The sequence below is a fragment of the Varanus komodoensis genome, unplaced genomic scaffold (genome assembly GCF_004798865.1).
Source record: "Varanus komodoensis strain SLA01 unplaced genomic scaffold, ASM479886v1 scaffold10, whole genome shotgun sequence".
NCBI classification, from domain to species: domain Eukaryota; kingdom Metazoa; phylum Chordata; class Lepidosauria; order Squamata; family Varanidae; genus Varanus; species Varanus komodoensis.
Window position 1 is genome coordinate 11,703,877 of NW_025335269.1, and position 22,471 is coordinate 11,726,347.

General features: G+C 40.4%; 1 protein-coding gene across 1 annotated transcript in view; it reads right to left on the reverse strand.

Moving 5' to 3' along the window:
* HECW1 (HECT, C2 and WW domain containing E3 ubiquitin protein ligase 1) overlaps nucleotides 1-22,471 on the reverse strand; it is a 145,697-nt gene that overhangs the window by 115,785 nt on the left and 7,441 nt on the right. The window contains exon 3 of the mRNA XM_044419120.1: nucleotides 5,014-5,108. Within this exon, the coding sequence (XP_044275055.1) occupies nucleotides 5,014-5,108 (95 nt within the window). The remainder of the gene's footprint in view (nucleotides 1-5,013; nucleotides 5,109-22,471) is intronic.

Consider the following 22,471-nt stretch of genomic DNA (forward strand, 5'->3'; position numbering starts at 1 on the left):
TGTACAGACAGGCTGGTAAAGTAGTCTGGATGGCACCCTTGAAGTCCAGGGGACCACCTACTAGACTTGTCAAGGCACAGAGAACTGGAGACTTGTGGTTGGGAGCCTCAATTCAAGGACTACAAGGAGTCTTAGACAAATGATCACCACAGAATTCAAAGTCACTCATGGGCCCTTGACTTTAGCATCCCCATTTGATCAGATACAACCACACAACTGAGATTGTGGTAACCCAAGGAGGTCCTTCTGTGGCACTTCTAACTATTATGAGGACTTGTTGTTATTTCTATACTGCCCAATAGCTGAAGTTCTCAGGGCAGTTCATAAAAAATAAGACTGCAATACAATTAAAGTCCATTAACATTTTCCAGTATACAAAACATTGGAATAAAGGGTTTAATGAATGAAACCATTTAATCCCTTAGGTAAGAGGGCCATCTTAACTTGGTGCCAAAAGACTGAGAGGACAAACAGTATTTCCCAAGAGCTACCTTCTGGAACTGGCCATCCAAGTAGAAGAACAACTGCAATGCAGTATCTCCACTACCAGTTCAGACAGTTGCTTCTGATGGGTACCTTGGTTGAGGATATCAAATATCACTGAGTGGCCCAACCGTGTTAACAAGGTCACACTCCCCATCTCTCTCCTTGCACAGGTCATCATACAGGATGGCCAAAGCTGCTTCTATGCCAAAACCTGAAATAGATCCAGATAATCAGCCTCATGTAAGACTGTCCGGGGTTGGCTGGCCACCACTCACGCAAGCACCTGGGCCAGGAGAGGAACACTTGTCATAGCCCTGCAGTTGTTACGGGAGGATTTCTGCAGGTAGGGACAGGACGGCCTTACAATCTAAAACAGACTATAGCTAAGGACAGGTTGGAGGCTACTGTTGCTGGCCATGTTTCATGTCTGAACAATGCACATTTACACTGTTATCAGGGCCAGTCCAAGACATTTTTCTGCCTGAGGCAAAATACAGAAGTGCCATCCTCCATTCCATGTGCAGAATCCATTTAATTATTTCTTATTTTCAGCTCCACCTAAGTATTTGGGGTTTAATACAATCCAAGTAAAGCTGGGTTTAAACTGTACAAGTGAAGCAAAAACAGAGAGAGAGCTCAGTCTCCCAAAATGCAAATGCATGTATGCAAATCTAGGTAAATATATTTCTTTTACTAAACTATATGCATGTAAACTTATATACATGCATTTACTCATGCATTTATTAATGTCTGAGCATGGGATCAAAGTTAAAATTTAAAAACAAGTACAAAATAGGTTGTAATTACCTATATTTAAACCAATTTTACAACATAATTATAGCTCACATCTTCTCATGTTGTTGTTGTTGTTTTTAGTTGCAAAATCGTGTCCGACCCATCATGACCCCATGGACAACATTCCTCATTTTACAATTTATTTATTTATATAAAGATTCATTTCCAGTTTCTTTACCATGGTTCACAAACACTAAAAGTCCCACATTCATGCACATGATAGAAGAAATTCCTCCACCCCTGACCTATAGAGTTCTATGGTAGCTGGACTTTCCTTCTTTCTTCTTGTATATCCTGTCTTTAAAGCAATGAGGGGCTATCACGTTAGCTCATAAAATAATGTAAAAATTGAGGACCATACCCACCAATGAACACAAAAAAGCAAAGAAAATTGTTTGCAAGATGAAACATATTTATTCAAGCTAAAATATTCCTTCAAATTCTGCAGGTTTATTACAAAATAATTTGATTCAGATTTCAACCTCAATAAATCTATTAAATCCTGCATTTTTTGTATCACAGTTAAAATAAATAATATCACTACAACCACCACCATCACAAAAAAACCTCCATAACATGACCTGTGGACTGGGGGGAGTTCCTAGAACTTAAAAAACAAAACAAAAAAAACTTCATACTGGTCACTGAGGATGTAATTCTATACATACTTAACTGAGAGTAAATCCCATCAAACTAGTGGGACTTATTTCCAAGTAAAGACATTCTGGATTGCATTGTTTAGAGTGGAACTTCTGCGACTGGCAAAAATATGTGGGCAGATGGAGATTTAAAAAGGGGTGGGAACAGCATTTTTCTTCCTTTCCACTTTTGGCCCTGAAAGTGAGCTTACCTGGCTGAAAGCCTGTTAAAAGCATTTTAAACATTGGTCATTCCCCCTCCCATATGCTTATCATTTGCCCAGCCATTAATCTTCCTCTGAATTTTTTTAAAGTTGTTAAAACAGAGCAATATTAAGATTTGTGGTGCTTTGGCAATTGACCAGCGCTATCTGAGATTTGTTGCTTCATGCACATAATGAGCTCAGAAGGAGTCACTGAAGCATGGAAGGTTACAAAGGTACTTTACAGTCACATATCTCTGTATAATTTGTTAGATTACAGTGTTATTATGTACAGGCTATTAGTACTTCTATTAGATGGCCATAACGGGAGACATGATCTGAGTGCAGTGGCTAAAAGATGTGTGTGCATCAGAAACACTAACAAACAAATAGCCTTGGTAATGATCTCTGCCATGCTCCTAGGAACAACAACAGCAACAACTACAATTAATTTCTTGCACTATTTGCTTTGTATAGTCAGTTCCGCTGCCATGCTTTTTGAGAGCAGCTACATTTACAGTTGTACAACAAATGTACAATTGTTGTCACACTGGAATAAAGGATAGATATTTTATTTAAAATTGGTCACAGAGTCCTTATATTGCTTTACGAATAAAAGGAAAATGCAGAGACAAACATGTTGCTCATTACTGTACAGGAACAAAACTTATATATACAGTGGTACCTTGGCTCACGAACGCCTTGGTTCACGACCAAATTGGGTTGCAAACAAAAATTTCATGAAAATTTTGACTTGGGTCGTGAACTCCACATTGGGTGGCAACCGAGATCGTGGCCATCTCCCCACTCCCCCAAGTGGGGAGATGGTCACGATCGCAGTTGCGTTCGTGCAGGGAAGACATGCGTGATCATGGGTGCACTCCTGGAGGAAAATCGGGTGCAATCTCGCCCCGCCGCCCAAGTGACTATACAAAAAACAAGTGAATACAGACTGATTTGTCATCAAAATTGACCCTGCAGTTGAGACAAAGAAGAGAGGAAACAGGGCTTACTGTGTCTTGTAGCAGAAAACAGCTTGCCTGTCAGCCAGGAAAACCAGGCACACATACCCTCAGTGCATTAACTTTGGGAGGGGTAAATTATTTTCTCACTTCTTTCCACATGTGCTAGGTGTTCCAGTCTTAAGGCAAGAACTAAAAGCAAAATCTTGGGCTTTATACTACACTTGGGCATGAGCGAGAGGAGGAAATCTGTGAACACTCATTGTAAAAATATGGCTATCTAGATTGGGTTGGGGTGGGGAGGGCAAGTTTTTTCCCTCCCTTGTTCTACTGGTGTGCCCACAACTGGAATATTGTGCTCAGTTTTGGGCCCCTCATTACAGAAAGGATATAGCCAGGTTAGAGTCAGTGCAGCGCAGGGCTACAAGGTTGGTGGCCAGTTTGCAGGGCATGAGGTATGAGGAGAGACTGAGGGAACTGGGTCTCTTCAGCCTGGAGAAAAGGAAACTCAGAGGGCATATGTTAGCAACATACAGGTATGTGAGGGGATGTCACATTGAGATGGGTAGAGACCTGTTCTCCCCTGCAGAGGAGGGCAGGACGCGCTCCAATGGAGCAAAGCTCAGAGAACCAAGGTTCCATTTAGATGCCAGGAAGCACTTCCTGACAGTTAGGACCCCAAGGGTATGGAATGGGCTTCCGCGAGAGGTAGTTGAGGCCCCATCGGTGAGCGTGTTCAAAGATAGGCTGGACATGCACATGTTGGGCATGTCGGAAGCGGAGCCGGCTGGTGCCGGAGGTCAGATTAGATGGCCTGGGAGGCCCTTTCTGACTCGCACTGTTTCTATGTTACTGCAAAATCCTAGGCAAAATGAGCTTAGCAGCACCATTTCCGATATACATTATAAATATTTTCACATGCAAAGGCTCAAGGATGACACAATTTTATTCCTTTTTCTAAATTCATAGGTCAGCTGATCAGGTATTCCTGCAAAAGGTTAACAGCTAGAATTGCAAGAACTTTACACTGAACATGAGAATCATTGTTCTTTGGTGCCTGGAAATCATTTCATAAATTGATACTGACTCAGTCTAGAAACTGGGTACTCCTGTGTCCTGAATGACAGGGCTGGTCCTTAAATGCTCTCCAGTAAAGTACTTCAATGCCTAGGATAGAACTGTGTGTGCTCAGTGTTAAATATAATAATAAAAATATGTCTTGGTCAAAGTTCTATTGCAAGGAGAGATGAACTCTGCAAGTTGTAGAAAGTATGCATATTAACATGCAATCCTATGCATGTCTATTCAGATATAAATCCTACTGAGTTCAGTGGGATTTACTCCCATGTAAGTATGTATTGTAGCATAAGTTTATGTTTTATAGTGTGCTTTTTAGTAATGGGGAGGAGGATGGACTTTTGCAGAATACTGAACCTCTACTTTTCCTTATCACTAGACATTTTATCAAGTTATTCCTCTGACTTTGAGATTTATTACCATTCGTTAGGTTCACCTTTGAGCCTATCTTTCTAGCAATAAGAGTTATCCATCCATACATACATACATACAATCTTTGTGCCAAAATAAGGCACTCCAGGTTAACTAGCCTTAAAGCCCTGATTAAAAACATCATCTTAATTGAAGCATAACATAAAAGCCAGAGAAAAATTACAATTAAAAACAGAGAAATAATCAGGTTCAACCAATTTTAAACCTATTCAAATCACAGATCAGCTTAAATGCCAAAACACCTTTTCCTAATAGTGAAAGGACAGCAGAGAGTACATCAACCTAGATTAACAGAAGGCAACAATCAAGTAAACCAAGCTTTAAAGGTGGACCACAGACATTTCAGAGCCAAAAGTTAGAAGCCAAGGGCAGCACAAAGTTTCTTGATGAGCATGGTAAAAAAGCAAGCATAAAACTTACAGGAGCTGCATTATTCTTCACTGTCACACTGGGGGTTGTGGCACGCAGTGCTCCACTCACTCCATGATAGTACTTGAAGCAGATCTTTGTTTCAGCTAGAAGAAAGAGTGATCTTATTAACAATATGTAGCTTTGGTCCTCATCTGTTAGGTAAAACCCAAACACATTGCACAAAATTTCATGGCAAGTTGTGTAATATAGTGTTTCTTCTTGGTGCAAATGAGAGAGATCCAAGAAAGGTCCCCATTTAATGAAATGTTACTGTGTTGAAAACCCATTGAAATTATTGTAACTTTAGTAAGTCACAACTAACTAGTCCCACAATATCAAAAGAACAAGTGAGTTTCTCTGAACTGTGATTTCTAACTGTCATAAGTGTTGGCATCAGACATCAATTTCTGGGTTGTTCACCACACCAAAAAGGAGACCAGAACCTTACAATAGAAGAGAAGAACAGACACATTTTTAATATCCCAAGGTGATATGTGAGAGATGTTGAGAGCACTTGTTCCTAACAGACTCCATAGATGAGATTAGAAATGTGATTTGATTTGGAAAAGTATTTTGGAAAAGAATTGAAAGGCCTCACTGTTCCTAGTTTCTGGTTATTAAAATACAAGGTTCTGCCAAACATAATCTAATTTTGGCATTTCGTTTCACAGTAATACACAACCAAACTAGCTGCCAAAAAACTCTCCTTTTGCCAAACATCCACATTACCCTTGGTGCTTTGTTCCTCTGGCTGCTGTTTCCCAGCACCCCTTTTTCTTCCTTTTGTTCTCACATTCTCAGCAGAATTAGCCCACAATATTGTTGAATCAAGTTAGATATGGTAAGATATGGTTCACAACATCCTTGTATCAGCTGTTGAAGCATGACATCACAGGCAAAATCATACGAAGTCACCATTGCCAGGGGGTGGTGACACTGTGGACAAGCAAGTGTAATCCTAGATTGAGATTCCGTGAACTCAGTGGGACTTACACCTGAACAAATACGTGTTGGACTTCACTGTAAGAGCAGTACCAAAGCTACACAAATGTGTTTGAAACCAAGTGGTGAAAAATGGCTGAAAGTGAGAGGTGCTTTTCAGTGCAGCCAAAAAAGAGCAAAAAAGAAGGTGAGTAGTTTAGGCTCAGTCCAATGAAAACGGCAGCCAAACATGGAGAGGAAAGATCAGTTGTATGGTACTGTGGAAGCAAGAAGAGTTGTGTCCATTTCAGAACACAATCAAGATGGGTGATCATGCCTGGCAGCAGCTGAACCACAAGCACAGACTGAATTTCCATTTTGTATTTCTCTCTACAGAGACTGTAACAGCTCAGCAGCCAATGTTTTCAGTCATTTACCAAGCACTGTAGCAAAACTGATATCAGAATAACTGCATCATGCAAGGAGAAATGGGCTGGTTCTCTAAATTAATAGGAATTGAGTAATTTTCTTGGATTCCTCCTACCCAAGCAGTACAGTGGTACCTTGGCTCACGAACGCCTCAGTCACGACCAAATAAGGTCGTGAACAGAAATTTCAGAAAAAAAATTACCTCAGTTCGCGAACTCTGCATTGGGTGACAACCACGATCGCGGCCATGTTGCCACACAAAGACAATCGCGATTGTGCCCATCTTCCCTGCACGAGCGCACCCATGATCATGCCCCTCTTCCCCCCAAGCGCAACTGTGACCATCTTCCCAAAATGAGCGCGATCGCGATCACCTCCGTCTTCCCTGCACAAGCATGAGCACGATCATGGCCATCTCCCCCAGCACGATCGCTATCGTACGATTATGGTTTGAACTCTCCCTCCAAACAATAACCTCCCCCGCACCTAGGTTAGTGTTCTCTACTGTACTGTACTTTGTTACTTTGTTGTTCTTTGTTACTTTGTTTCAAATTTTTGTGATAAAAAATATTTAGAGAACAGATTAAACTTATTTACATTGAACCGTATGGGGAAATATGACTTGGCTCGCGACCAATTCAGGTAGTGACCACAGTCGTGGAATGGATTATGTTTGTGACCTGAGGGACCACTGTAATAGGGGCAACCAGGATTGAAGTGATGTTTGCATAGAAGTCCTCCCTAGAGGCTATACTCAAAGAAATCCCTTTACCTGCCTGAGCAGCAAGATGCCAAGAAGAAAAAACCCTAGCCCTTTTAACTTCCTGAAACTTCTTTTAGTAGGCAATGTGCTGCTATATATGACAGACTAATGAAGGATTTAAAGCTTAAAATTTGATTTTCCAGGAACAGCAGATATTGTGCTTTTAAAACAGTATGCCAAGGAATTCCTGGGGAGTTTCAGGAAGGAGATTTCTCAAAAAGAAAGGGCAAGAATGGGACAAGGCAGGCTTTAAATAGCAACTGATCAGACTTTGGGGTTCCATGACCAACCGTGGCACAGGGACCAGCACAGGAGAAGTCTATGCTATTCCACTGCTCTCACTGGCTGTGTCTCTGAAAGGCAGTGTCTGATTGGTTCAGACTGTGCCTCAGCACATTGGTAGAAACCGTTTCCAATTAGAACACAAAAATTGCTAAGAGAGTGAGGCACAATTAAAGATGGGGACCGGACACAGGAACCACAGAAAGTCATTTCACTGGCATTTTTTCTTGCTCTTCTTGCCCGTGAGGCAGAATGACACATGTGGCCTTTCACAGAGGACATATCATGTAAATAAGGGGTGGTATATTCATAAAGGTAAGTTATGAAAAGATGGGAAAGAGGAACAAGTTAAAAAGATCCTTCTAACATGATATATTCTTTATAAAGGCCTCAATGGGCTGCATTAAGGAACATCTGGTGAGAAAACACACCAAACAGTGAAAGTTAAGCACTTTAGAATCCCATTAATTGCAACATAACCAACTCTCCTGAGATTGGCGGGGCTTAGTTTAGAACATAGGAAACAGCCTTATGCAAAGGCAAAGTCAATCCATAAGTTAGCTTAGCACTGTCTATCTATACTGACTAGCAGAGGGTTTCCAGGGTTGAAGACAGGAATCTGTCCCAGCAGAATCTGGCTGTACCAGCAATTGAACCATGGACCTTTTGTCTGCACATTTTTTATAACTGTGCTACAGCTCTTTCCTGTGGGTAATTTTGGCTAAAACATGTTCAATGTTTATCCAAAAAAATGTTCTGCTGGGTAATGTATAAAGCTTGAAATACAGCAGCAGACAGAAGTTTCTGTCAGCTATTTCACGTGCCTCTAAAGGGGCAAGGCGGAAAACTAATTATTTCCCAATGAGGGTGCATTTGATGTGTAGATGACATGCTACAGATATCCATAGATAAACAGATTAGTTTTTGGTAAAGGCTAAGCAAGTTCTTCCACTTTCTCTACAGTCTATTATTCCACCTATAGCTGCTTCCATCATCACCATCATCTTTATTCCTCTCCCGCTCACTGGGTAATCCATGAAAATACACATCACAACACAAAATACATGCTCATTTAGAAGTAATTCCCTCTGTGCTCAGTGACACTGTTTCTCCTTTTCTGTGTATTCAGGCTTCCCATGTTTAGGCTTTTCTCTGCTGAGTAGCAAAAGATCTTGTATAGAACTATTTTTCTAGGTTTTGCAAAGCCAGCAAGGTTGAACCAATGTACCAGAATATCCACAGTGAACACAGAAGACCTCCTTTCAACAAAGTTACCTAAGCTCAGTGAGGTTCTGGGTGCATATTGCTCAAGCAGCAACCTCTTATCCCAGAAAGTAAACTTTCTTTAAAACTTTTTTAAAAAGTTACACAACCCTTGTAAGGCACACCCAAATCCTGGGGAAGCTGGGAGAAGCCCTTTGGATTCTGGGCCACGGAGTGAACGGATGTTACTAATCTTGCAATACTACTGTTGGAATGTGTAAAGTAACTAAAAGGCTTCCTTAGGTGAGCCCCGGAGCTTATTGAATTTTATTCTATTTGACTTTTTTGGACAGCAAACTTTCTTGCTGTGCTTCAGAAACAGAAATCCAAACCTCCTTAAAGTGCAATCTTGTGCATGTTTGGAAAAAAAAGTCCTATAACTCCCAGCATTCCCTAGTTGGCTAAGAAATGCTGAGACTTGTACAGCTTTTTTCTGTTAAACATACGTAAGATTGTGCCTGTAGGCATTCAGAACTAGTTTTTAAGGGCTACAGGAATAACTTAAATCTTCAGTTCATATATTTCCTTTCATAAAATATTGTTCAAAAGGAGAGATGAGAAACTTCTGACAATTTGTTTTTGAAGGACCATACTAGGATTAAATCTCCATTACATCTTCTATTTAAATAAGCAGATGGAGAATGCATACAAAGTTCAAACCAGCAACTTTAAGTAGCAAATGCAAATGAATAAACCCAAACCATGATGAAATAAGGGTACTGATCTAAGCCTGAAACCAGAGCAGAGACTGCAGACTCCTGGGCCAGAGGGACTCCTCATCTATTGAGCTTTTGCTTTGAACTTTATAGGAGTCATCCTGTTTGTAAGCATCATTTAGGTCCAACATCATTGCTAGCTCCTATAAAACTCAGGAATAAAAGCTGCAATGCATGAGGAAACACATTATGAGAAAATTCAGCAACCTTCCCTGGCTTCAGAATCCACCAAATATTTCTGTGAACACGGGTGCACTAATTTAACCAAATTAACTAAGCACGTTTCAAAATATTTTGCTACCTATGATCTTCTAGAACAGAGAAAACTAATCATGCATGATGTTGCTCATTTGAATTAGAATTGCCTTATCTGTAAGTCCAAAATAAATATTGGGCAGGGCAAGGCACTCATACCTGAGTCTTGACATGGACAGTGTGCTTTCTAGCTCAGGTTTCCTAAGTTTGAGTTGGACCTGGACATACAGTCAGCAGAATGTATTGCTGTGCTGATTAAGTCAAGCCCATGACCCGGGATCAGTATTAAAAGCAGCCCTAACCAACTCAGGGCGTTCATCCTGCCTGGCAATCCTGGGGCCAGTGTTGCATACCTCTATGGTGACTCGACAGGCTTAGTCCTAGCCTCAAATTACAAAGTTCCTAATTCAAAATTAACAGTTCCTGACAATTACTCCATTACTTGTACAAAAAAATTTGCACAAAAATTTACAGCTGTTCTCTCCTTGATAAGATTTCAGTAGATCAGGTGACCAAGGTCACAGTCTTATTTCAATTAAAACCTCTCTTAAGTTCAGTCTGCCAACCCATTCATCTCCCTGGAGATGACATAATATCAAAGTACTTCTGTGCATAGCACTTATCATACTAGCCTGACATTTTCTAAAATATCAAGGTCAGAAGGAATGAGTTTCAGTTTGCAGCCATACCAGGTCATTTTATACCTTATAAGAAAAAAAAAGTACTTGACTGTGTATGGACAAGGATTTGCTAGGATTGTAATATATGAAGCTTGGAGGCTTCAGCTTGATATTTATCAGTTAATCAACTAGATTAACAACCCCTGGTGAACAACCCCTGGTGAAGAGTCCTTGAGGAAGCAGTTACAGCAGGAACCACTGGGATGATCATCGCTGAAATGAAGGACATGTGGGGGCCACTTATCCATGTCTCTCTCTTCTTTCCTACTCCCTCTCTTTGGGTATCTCTGCCATTCTTAAATTTTAAAGTGTATATGGGCAATATGCAGCCTGTGGGCCACATGCAGCCCACAGAGCCACATGGTGCTCGACTCATTATTCCCCATGACCCTGTTGATCAGCTGGGAGAAAACACAGCTAGGAATTGGAGTGTCAGGTTTGCTGGAGATGGTAGAAACGTTTAAGCTTTTCCATCTCCCTAGCAATCCTCAATCAGATCACTGATGCCATTTCTTTCTTTATAGGAGTTTAAATTCACCTTTCAGTGCATACTGCCCTTGGAAGGTGATTTGCAATATTAAAAAAAAAACCATGAAAGCAAAGTACAATTAAAGACACACACAAAAAGAGAAAGTGCAGTAGTGGCAGCAGCCAATGATTTTTAAGCCCCAAATGCAGACTGGAGTGAATGGGTCTTTGGGTGTTGGTTTTCTGCTTTTTAAGGCCTGCAGTGTCTCCCTGGGGAAGTGCGAAGCCAGCTGCGAGAAAGCCCTGTCCCCAGTTATCTGCCAAATCTCATGTCTCCCACTGGTAGCAGCAAGGAAATCACCCATCCTTGGATTAAACAGCATGCTTCTTGGGGCAGGGTTGGGTCTTTTTGTTACTGTTACTTCAATCAAAACTAATCCAGTGCTAAGAAGTGCAATGTTCATTGATGGCAGCATATGTATCATACGTTTATTTATAGTTCCCTATTCCAGGCAAACACCCTCCAGAGAGCAGCTTGCAATATAACCAGACTAGTATTTTTAGAAGTATGTCATCGTTAAATCAATTTAAAATATAGAACACATATCAAATACACTAAGCATAAGACAGCCACATTTTGAAAATCCCAACAATGATCCCACCCTGGTTTCCATAAATGTGTACATCTTTCTTTTTGTCCATGCTATGCTTCCTGCTAGAAATAAGCAAAATAAGTCTTTATGTGGGCATAGCAGATTGATCTCTCAATTTACCAGGATCAACTTAGGATCCTTCTCTATAATACAAGGTAAAGTTCCGTACATTTAGATATAATCATTTCCCAGAATTGTTTGCATCCTTACCAGCCTCCCATTTCTTTAGCTCAGTTCATCAAGATTAATCTCCTTTCTCTCTCTCAGAATTTCACTTGCTCTTTATAATCCTCTCTGCTCTTCCTTTGCTCAAAGGTCAGCTTGGTCTGAGGAGCTTAACTTTCACTAGAAGGGTAGGTCTTGAATACAAAAAGCAACAATGCTAAGATTAAGCTAGCTCCCCCTCCTGCATTATCAAACCCTCTTGAAGCTCTAATAGCTAAAACCTCTTGTATCCAGAAACACAGCCCCCAGTTTACTATTTAATGTTTTTGTACACTCCATCAAAGAAGGTTTGATGGCCAGGAGATCATGTTGCAGTAAAGCAGCAATTTACCTTATTTCTGCTTCAGTAAAGCAACAAGCTGAATCATCATTAGCCAAGCATTTTTTTTTTTTTTGCTGTGAATAGCACTAAGTGAAGATGGAGTATCTTCACCGGAAGAGCTTCTTTATAATCAGTTTTGCCCATTTGGGGTGGGTGGGTGTTTCAAGCTGTATTTGCAAGCAAAAGGCATAAGCTTAATGCTCAGATGAAGACATAAATTAATTGGAAGTGGTTTGCATATATGTGCAAATGAAATTTAAGTGGAAAGAAAAATGGCTACATTTTAACTTGATAGCTGCTCCATACAGGGGACACATAAATTAAATCAGCACCATAGCCAACCTTATGGTAATAAAACATAAAAGTTTCTAATTCATATTCCTTTGATATAACGAACATTGACACGGATCATTACTGTTTGATTAAATCAGTGTTTTCTTTCTGTTTAGTCTTTACCTGAATGCTCATCATTTTCTTAGTTCAGACTTACCGTTTACTTGGCTCTAAAAGGCCCTGTGTGGAAGATAATGTCCAGCTGAAGTTCTCTTAAGAGCTCAGTTACTTTCTCACCAATGATGCACAATGAGTTCGGAAACACATACTCTTAATGCACAAAGCAAGTCATTAACATCAAACAGCCGGCTTAAGCAAGAACAGCACATAGTTTTTCACCCACAACTATTTGTTGACTGGCTTTAGGTGGATGCTGAAACTAGCAAGTTTTCTACTTAGCAGGACATTCAACCGTGGAATTGTGGGGCATCACAGAGTTTAAACAACCTGTTGTTAGTCTTGACATGTATCAGGTATCTATATACCCAAATCAATATATACCTCAACCTGGGTAATTTGTTTTAAAAGATTTTCCAAGTTTTGGAGAAGGGACAGGAGGAAGCCTAAACAAAGTGTATGCAACCAGCCTTAATCTAGCTCCAGACATATTTTCCTCCTTCCTGTCTGTTGATACTAGCAGATTATTGTCTTTCGTTGATTTGGATATTGGGCAGATTTGTCAAAGATGGATGTTTGGGCAAAGAGTGTCTTTGCACACAGATGTATCATGTCTAAAGTGATGTACTAAGATTTATAAGCACATGGACACACACACACACACACGAGGCCAGCTCTGTAAATCACTGTATCCACATCGTATTTCATAAACAATATACATGTGTTTCTTTTATCTCAACTATACATCTTACGATATTTTTAGCCTAATATTTCCATGGCAACAAGGCAAGGAATGGTCCATTTGAGAAGATAGATGTGCCAGAACGATGTAGCTGGGGAATTCTAAAGAATGGTCTAAAGCTGTTTTCCAGCACTTACTGCATCTTTCAGTCTTTTGTCATAGACTCATTCATTAGCTCTTATTTCTTTTGATTAAAAATGAATGCATTTGGGGTGATTAAAAAGCACTTCTCATTACATTTTTTGTTCACAGAAATACTGGCATGGCAAGAACCATAATGAAGTAAGGGTTTATGGCCCTTTCTAATTTTAAGTTAGACACAGTGATTCCGTGTTAATCCTAAATTCTTAGAATTATCTATATTTGATTTACAAAAGGACTACATTACGGTTTTCACCTTCACTGGTAATGAAGAACACCTCAGCTGTACCAACATGCAGAAACAGGATTGTCTCAAGGCATTTATTTGGGATTCTTCATATTTCATGGTTATATAAAAAAACATATTTTGGGGGTTGTGAGGGAAGTTACAACTGAAGCAGAAAGAACATGTCTTTATTTTTCTCTTCACTTTTATAGCAATTTAGGAAAGGAAGATGTGGCCTATTCTTGGGGAAGGAACACTCAAAGCGCTTAAAACACACATGCAAAACAAAACAGAAAACAAACAAACATTAATTTATCATACGGGTAAACTGGTAACAAACCACAAACAAACATTGTATCTAGATAGTGGTATATTTGAATTGCAATGAAAATAGTTCATACTGAGAGCCACAGATCTGGGCAGGGCACATGGTTAGCATGCAAATGTTCCCAAGTTCATGTACACCTGAAAAAGACACTTGTCTAAAGCTCTTTAAAGCTGCTGTCAATCAGTTTAGAATGAAATGAACCAGAAGTATGCCTTAGAATGAGTCAGATTCCTATTTTCTTGCACCACTTGGATACACAATATCTGATGGCTGGCAGCTGAACTAAATCCTCTGAAAAGAACTGTGTTCAGTGGTGATCTGAGATGGAAATATGGTATGTTATTTTAGATGACAGTCCATTCACACATGGCGCTGCAGCCATTTTGTACTAGACTGCCCTATGTGAACTGGAATGGATTGTCTTTTCCAAGTGATGTGTGTGAAAAATAGCAGCTGTAATATCTGAGATGCCAACAGCTTATTCACCTTGCAAATATTTCTGCTATTTTACTCTATTCAGAATGAACAAATCAAATGTACAAAGATGTGCAAATCAGCAAAATCTGAGCTCACCAAAGTCCCCCTATTTCCATCTTGGTGCTCATTCCAGCCTGAATCTGTATCAGGTTGCAAATTTTGTTTTAATTATTTTTGCAGGAAAATCCATGTGTATTTTCATGCTTATTTTTCCAAATTACACATTGATTTTGTGCATCTTTGAAATGTGCACATTTTCTTCTATGGATTAAAGTGTCTTTGTGGACATGTTTCAACAGAATGTATTTTTTCATGTGAATTTTTCAAATATACACATACTGTCAAGTGCATATAGTTTTTCATATGAGAACTTTGTGGCAAACTTCAAAATGTATGAACTACAATCACAAATTATGTCTGAGTTTTGTGTGTGACCTGGAAGGTGAGAAATGGATAAATTCTGATCCAAAATGAATTGAAATTAATTTCCCATACAACCCTACTTTGAACTCACCTTGTTTCCCTGTGGTGGTCTGACTGTTCAACAGAGATCATTCTTAGTAATCAGTATTCTGACTGGTTTTGGAACAATCAGTACAACCCCAACATAGGTTAAACTGAAGTCACATTATTCGACACAGTAAGCCATTCACACAAATCCATGCCCAAGCCTCTGTGGTAATTATCACACTATTGGTGTTTCCTAAAATTTTTGTTTATTTCTGTAGTATTGCATTCTAAGAGCACTTAGAATAGTATAATGACACTTTCATGTTGTAAATCCTGTTAACATTAATTAGGCAGTAGAAAATAGACCCTTTTACAGTATTTTCCCCTTCCCATACAGAAATTACCAGCTGGTGGAAAGCTCCCTGAGAAACTGAATGAATCAAATAATAACTTCCTGACATAAGCAAATGAAGGCTCACTGTAACCATGGAAGCTGCATCTATCTATTCATCAACCAGGTACACTGGTTGAACCAAAGGCTGTTAATTATCACCTCCCATCATGCGTCAGACCTAAAGTTAAGCTTCTGCCCTCCTTAGCTAGAGTTTAGCAGTGAACTAGGTTAATCCAAAGTTTACGTAGTTAAAAATTAGATTTTCAAAGGCTTAAAAAAGCAGCTTTATGAAGTTTCCCGGCTGTCACAAAACTTTGAATACTACTGAATATCATTATAGCCTCCAGAGTGGGGAAGTAATTATGCATAAGGATAGCTGTCAAGGATTCCTTTATTAACCCAGTTTTCATGGTCTTCTAACCTAGCTACAAAATACGCACACAGTAGCTTTCAAGCTAACACACTCAAATGTTTACTCATTATTCTTAGATGTTCTGAATCTTTAGCCCATTCCACCTACGGAAGAGATGTACAAAAGAGACAACATTCCAAAGAGAAAAGTTGAGTTAATTCTAATGACAAGCTACACCTTTAAATGTGCAACATGCAAGACCCTGACACACAGCCATGGGCTCCTGAGGCCTAAATAAAATTATCTCATCCCAAAGTCTTCTGTTCCAGAGCAGACAGCAGGTCCAATCCTTCCATTATTTGCATTTCTGTAAATCTTGGTTAACTCAGTAACTTGCATTTCTGTATATGATCAGTAACCTCATAAGAAAATGAGGTTCATTATTGCAAAATAATGGTTGTCAACTGTGGTATATAAAAGATGGCAGAATTTTCATTTTAATCTCATTGTAGTGTTGTTGTCCTAATTTATGATAAAGTTGTAAGAGACGAATTTACAAATTAGGGATACCCAGATCTGTACATTTCTGGTCTGTGCCACCTTTGCATGTTCTACAGAGAATTCCATTCCCTGCCATTTGCACATTAACTTCATTTTAATCCTCTAAAATACATACTTAAATATATGTTTTATTTATTCATTTATTTAAAAAAACTATTCTGGGGCTTACAAACACCAATGCCACTCAGGACAGCTAACAATAATAAGCACCAATCACAAAATGTCATCCAAAACAGCCCCCCCCCCCCCGCAAACACACACACCAAATCAAAACAAAATAATAAAATAGGTGAGGCACAAAAAAACAGAGGCATCAGATAAAACTTATCCATCCAATAAACTAAATGCCCGCTTAAACAGAAAGTTCTGCTGTATGATAAAATACCGTAAGTTAGAGGCCAGCCAACCTTCCTGGAGCAAACAATGTCACTATTTAGCTGGGATAATAGCCACACTTTATTGCAGATCAAGGCTGCATTCATACACAATGACAAGCCATACTGGAAACTGCTTGGGTATGGCCTGCTGTTATGTGTGAACTCAGCATTCATGGTAAAGTATGGTATACATGGAAACTACATGGAGAAACAGTGGGTTGTTGAAAGGTTTTCACACACCATCATCCCAGTTGCAAAGTTTCCATGCAGTATCCACATGTCCACCACTGAGTTTGGTTTCAAGAGCAGCCCTGGCTGCAACAGACACTCCGACCTGTATTTTCTGCCATCCTGTTCTGCCTAGCAACTCCTGTGCTGGAGCCTATGATGCTCTGATTGGCCATTTCACACCGCTTTTTCCTTCTGTCCGCACACTTCCTTCCTGATACCCAGCTGCAGCTTTGAAATCTTGGGAGCAGTGGGGCATTGTGGTGCACCACCTCCAGTAGCAGCGATCCTGGGGACAAACACACTTGGTGCTCCTCTCTGGTTGCTGCCTTTTGCTGGAACAGTGCTTCGAAGTGGCTGTGGGCCAGTGGTCTCCTCATGTGAAGGCTGACTTATACATGAGGCGCATATAGGCTGTGTGCAGGTATTGCCATCAGGACAATTCCATTGAGGAACCCATGTCTCTTCCTCCATCTCCTCCCCTCCCCTCCCCCCTTGTGCCTAACGTTCTTCAGATTCTCACTGGACAGATGTCCAGATGGGTACACCTAGATGCCCACATCACACCTTTGATGTGCCTGGCTGCAGGGACAGGCAGCCCCCTCACAGCGTATTTGAGTCCTGCTTCTGAGAGGGACATGGACACATGCGCAGTGAGGCAGAAGAATGGTGAGTGTGTGAGTGTGGATGCTTGCAGGGCAGAACAGGGAAGGGCTCTTCTACAACACCAGTGCTACTCTAGTGAATAAGCAGCTGCTTTACCAAACAGCAGGAAAACAAAATTTTAAGAAGTGGCAAGGGGACTATGTGGGCCAATGACGAAGAGGCAGGTGACTCAAGCAGGAGCAGTGCACACTGGGATTGATTCTGAGCTCCAGGGTCTGATGGGATGCATGTCACCATTTGGAGGGAAGATGGAAAAGCATGAGTAGAAACCATGTGAATGTGTGAACCCAGGACACATTCACAAGCTGTGCTACCAGTCCATGTGGCATTGCTTCATGATATTCGTGAATACAGCCATAGAGCAGGGCCTCCATTTTGGATCGTAGGAAATAGGCTGATACAGAAGGAAGTATCTTTCCAAAGGTATCCTGCTCTAGGTATTTACTCAAACGTAAATACTCAAAGGTAAATACTTTGAGGTAAATACTCAAAGGTATTTAGGACTTTCAAAAGTAATCACCAACACTTTGAACTGAACCCAGTAATATATTAGGTGTTACTCAGAAAAGTATTCCAAGGTGACAATTTGAGCAATGGTGAGAGGGCAAAAAGGTGGAAAGGTTTCTGTCTGGAGCTGTCTAATGCAAAACTTTCCTGGCACATACTTTGGACCAATATCATAAAGGCTGCTGATGTGAAGACACAAAGCCTGCTTTAATTTAAGTGCTTTTTTAAAAAGGCATTTTTATTGTTAGCCATATTGAGTGCTATTCTTGAGTGCTAGAACAGCAGGATATAGAAAAATTAAACAAAAATGAATGCAAAATGCTCCATCAAAGCAAGATACAGAGAGTGAATATGTGCAGGGACTATTTCACTGTCAAACAGAGCTGCTACCTTTGGTTTCTTGACAGCATATGTTCAACAGATGCAACTTCTACTTGCAGGGAAATACAATAATGGATAAGAGCCATACCTGTTTAATTTCTCCTGTTAACGTCAGAGATTTTGGTTGAAAGAAAAAGATGGCCAGGCAGACTTCAATTGGCTATGGCTACCAAGAATATTTTATCTCCGAGAATTGTGGAATGGTAATAAAACAAAAACCGTGCAACCCCAAATGTGGTGTGACTGTACAGCACACTGAGACTGATACCAAACATGGAGGGATGTGTTCACTTAAAAAGAAGTAGATGCTGCTGGCAGCACAATCAGGAGTCAGATGAATTTATTGCAAGGACTCCATTTAAGAAAGCAGCATAATGCAGTCACACTGCATAAAATAAGGCAGAGCTCCCTTACAGTGATTTATTAAGAAACAATTACAGAAAAGTACGGTTGAACAAAGAAACGTATTTTACTGAAGGCCCAGGCTTCACTGCATGTCTTGAGAATGCTCTGTACAGCTGCTTATCTTCTGTAATTCAGGCCTGCCAAGATAAGGCTCCACTGTTTTGTAGATGAACCCTAGTTATGGCAGACATATGGTGTTTCCCCACTTCCAAAGCTTCTTCTGTTTGATGCTTCACAGATTATCCTCCCAGTACCAGAAGCACACATGCGGGTGCTTAGAGCTCCCCAAAGAGGGAATAGTTGCAAGTAATCACACTCCAAATTGGAAATTAATTGGCAATTCAGTCGATAAGGATGACGCTTCATAATTGATCCTTCTATCCAACTGAATTCAAATATGGCAACACAATGATAGAGGAAGGAGGAGGATTAGTTCAATTGCTACTGAGATCAAAGTGCATGCCTTCACACTTCTAATTCTGGTCCAAGCAGTGGGACGAAGGAGAGATGATCTCACAGAATATCTAAACTAGCACTGGATGCCTTCAGTAGCTATTAAGTAGAGAGTACGCTTGCAAGTGAGTTGAGAAATATGGGTAAGATGCCTGAAGTATTATAAACACCATGCAGCATTGTCATCTTGGAAGGTTTGTGTTTAAAGCTGATTATTATGTAAGGGTGGTGTAATATTAACCCTAAACACAAACCTGGACAGTTTTCCTCCAATTCCCTGGCATAAATGTAGTTTTAAACACAGAGTTTTGTTTTTCTTTAATAATGCTACTGGAACCAAAGCTGGTTTTAATGTTCGCCTTACAGAATGTCCATGCCGGAGAGCAGCATTTCCTCCCTCTTACAATAACCAGCCTCAGGCTGATTCTTTTGCAAAATGCTCTCGTTTCCAAATGTAAATCAACCAGACAAGTCTCTGAGTATACACAAAGCAGTTGGTTGAACCCTATATAGTTATTACTCCCCCAAACTTTCCTTATGAGAACATATGTGTCCTGACCCTTGGGGAAGAGCTCTCTGGAAGTGAGCACATCTCTTTCTCACATGCTTCTCATCTAATTATGTCCCTTGCCACTCTGGTGTCTGGCCACAGGGTCCAGCTACAAGAGGAAGGGCTGATTCCCCACCTGTAATTCCTCAGTCTCAGCAGCCCCTTTCACTAGCTGTATATCCATGCTATTCCCGGGGTCTGTCTGGCCAACCACTGCACCTGCCCTTGAGCTAATTGCTGCCGCCGCCTCCTCCTGCTGCTGCTGCTCCTCCTCCTCCTTAGGACTCCTGCTATTCAAACCTGCACCTGTCTGTGATAGACCTGGATGCCCACTGATGCTGATGGCCTGTAGCCAAGAGTGGTAGAGGCAAGTATATGCATTTCAGACTGATTTGGGTAGGAAGTGCCTAAGATGTGCAGCTTGAAAGGCAGCTCTTATGGGAGTCATCAAGGACATCCCACAGCCCTATGCACAGTGATTCAGAAAAACTTTGTCTCTTCAAAAGTAAATTGCAATAAACCAAGTGACAGCACAAAGCAAGATAGAGCTAAATATCCCTAGCTTCTCTACGGATGCAATATCTCTGCACAGAATGTGCATACTTATGGCAGCAAGATCATAAGTATTAGCAAAAAGAAAGCAATCCACCCACGCATACGCACAAATCATCCAGACTAGCTATGTTAGGGATACAAAACTAAAACCTTTGTTGATAAACACAGTAAATGAGTGTTCATTCCTATGGGTTGTTTGCCAATTTTTTGAATTAATGCAGCAAACATTGACTAATTGATCAGTATAATGAATTCATTAATTTGGGGTTTTAAAAAGCCAAATAATGTATAATAGCAGCTGACCCTTTTTAATGGCAATTCAATGCTGCTCAACACTGTTGAACAATGTTGTCATAAATGAACCAGACACATTTCTAGATTCAGGCAATGCAAATTGGCACACTCTTTCACACAACGAAGCAAAGGTAGCCAACCCATGTTGTCTCCAAGGACCAAAATGTAGGTTGCGGGCGGCAAGCCTGTGTGTGTGCATGCTCATGCGTACACACAGGCACACACACAGAATTTCCACCATCCTTCCACTCTGGAACACATACACATCCTTCCTCGATACACAAACTGACCTGGAGATGCATTTCCACTCTTTTTCCCCACCCTGACATTTCAGTGGCAGGGGAAGGGAATTTTCCTTCTCTGTACACTGAGATAATGTTTGAAAGCAGGGACTGCCTTGGTGGCAGCACAGTCCTGGCGTTCAATAGCTCTCCTTGCTGAGCCGGAGAACAGCAAGACCCTTGCTCACTCCAACAAGAATTGATTGCGCTACTCCCAACCCATCAATCAGCTCTTTGGTGTGCTGGGAAAACCATGATATACATGAAGAGAAAGACACATGGTGCTGACTCACCTTCTTTCCCTCATCAACATCAAACGGGAGCTATGAGACAGACATATCCAATATGCAATTAATGTCCATGTTTAAAACTGCTCAGGGTTTGGTTCAGCAGTTACAGAGATTTCTTTAGAACTTGTCATTCTGTGTTTAAATGGGCAAGCTCTCTTAGGATGTTTTAGTGTACTTCCAGAACCAGTCTTGATTATGCCTATTGCTGCCCAAGTTGATTGTTGACTGGCTTTAGGGCGGTGTTGGGATTACCTTTTGAAAGCGCAGATATGCTGTGTATCAGAAGCCCAAGATGCTTATGCAACTGGGTTGCTCATCCCTCAATTGCTCTCAGGTTGTTTGGCTCTCAATCCTGTCCCGGTTGTAATCCATAGGATTGAACTAAGAGCATATGTACCATATATGTACCATATAAGTGCAAATTGAGTCCCATTTGCTACGTTTGGGTTACCTCTGAAATCACAACACCATTTAATTGTAAATTCCATTCAACTCTACATGTAGAAAATTATGACCCTATTAAGGTTCACTAGAGCCCTGTGTGGCTTGCATCTTACTGCTTAATGGTCACTCAATGGTACTGGCTTAAAATCTCTAGCATGCTAGAGGCAGAAGCAGCATTAGCATAAGCTTGGTGGACAAGCAGCCTGCCAGAATTGCCTGGGGGCGTTCTACGCAAAGGGCAGAAAACCCAGAACCTTGAAACCTTGGTAGGAGAGTCAGCTAATGCGCTTGGAAAGTGATGGGAGGTGTAGCTGCACAGAACGTTCTCTGTGCCCTTTTATTTAGGGGCAGATCCTGGAAAGGATATAAAATAATCTAAAAGCATATAGCACTGGATTAACTTGTTTTGTCATGATGAATTTTATATGACTTTGTCTCAGATTACATTAAGATCACAACTGATATCTCAAAACTAAAAGATTGTTCAATATGTTTATGTCCAATTCTTTTAACTCCACTTACAATGTATGTACCTGTTTAGTATTATCAAGATACATGAAACATCTGTGATAATAGTAACAATGACAATGATGATGAACAACATTTCTATACTATCCAATAACCAGAGCTCTGTGGGTGGTTTAAACTTTACAAATACAATAAAAAACAGAACAGTTCACAGTTATATAAGCACGCACACAAATGGAAAGTTCACTTTCACAAAGAGCCTGCAATCTAAATTTCAGCATTTGCACAAACACACAAACAAATCCCCACCACACACACACACCACAGAAATGCCCAAGCAAGAGAACTGCTGACTTGCTCAGTCAGACACTGATCCCAACTAGAGAAGATTAGGACAAGAATCAAAGCCCCATTCAATTTAATTACCTAGATGTCAAATAAGCATATGTGAAAATGAGAATTGGACTATC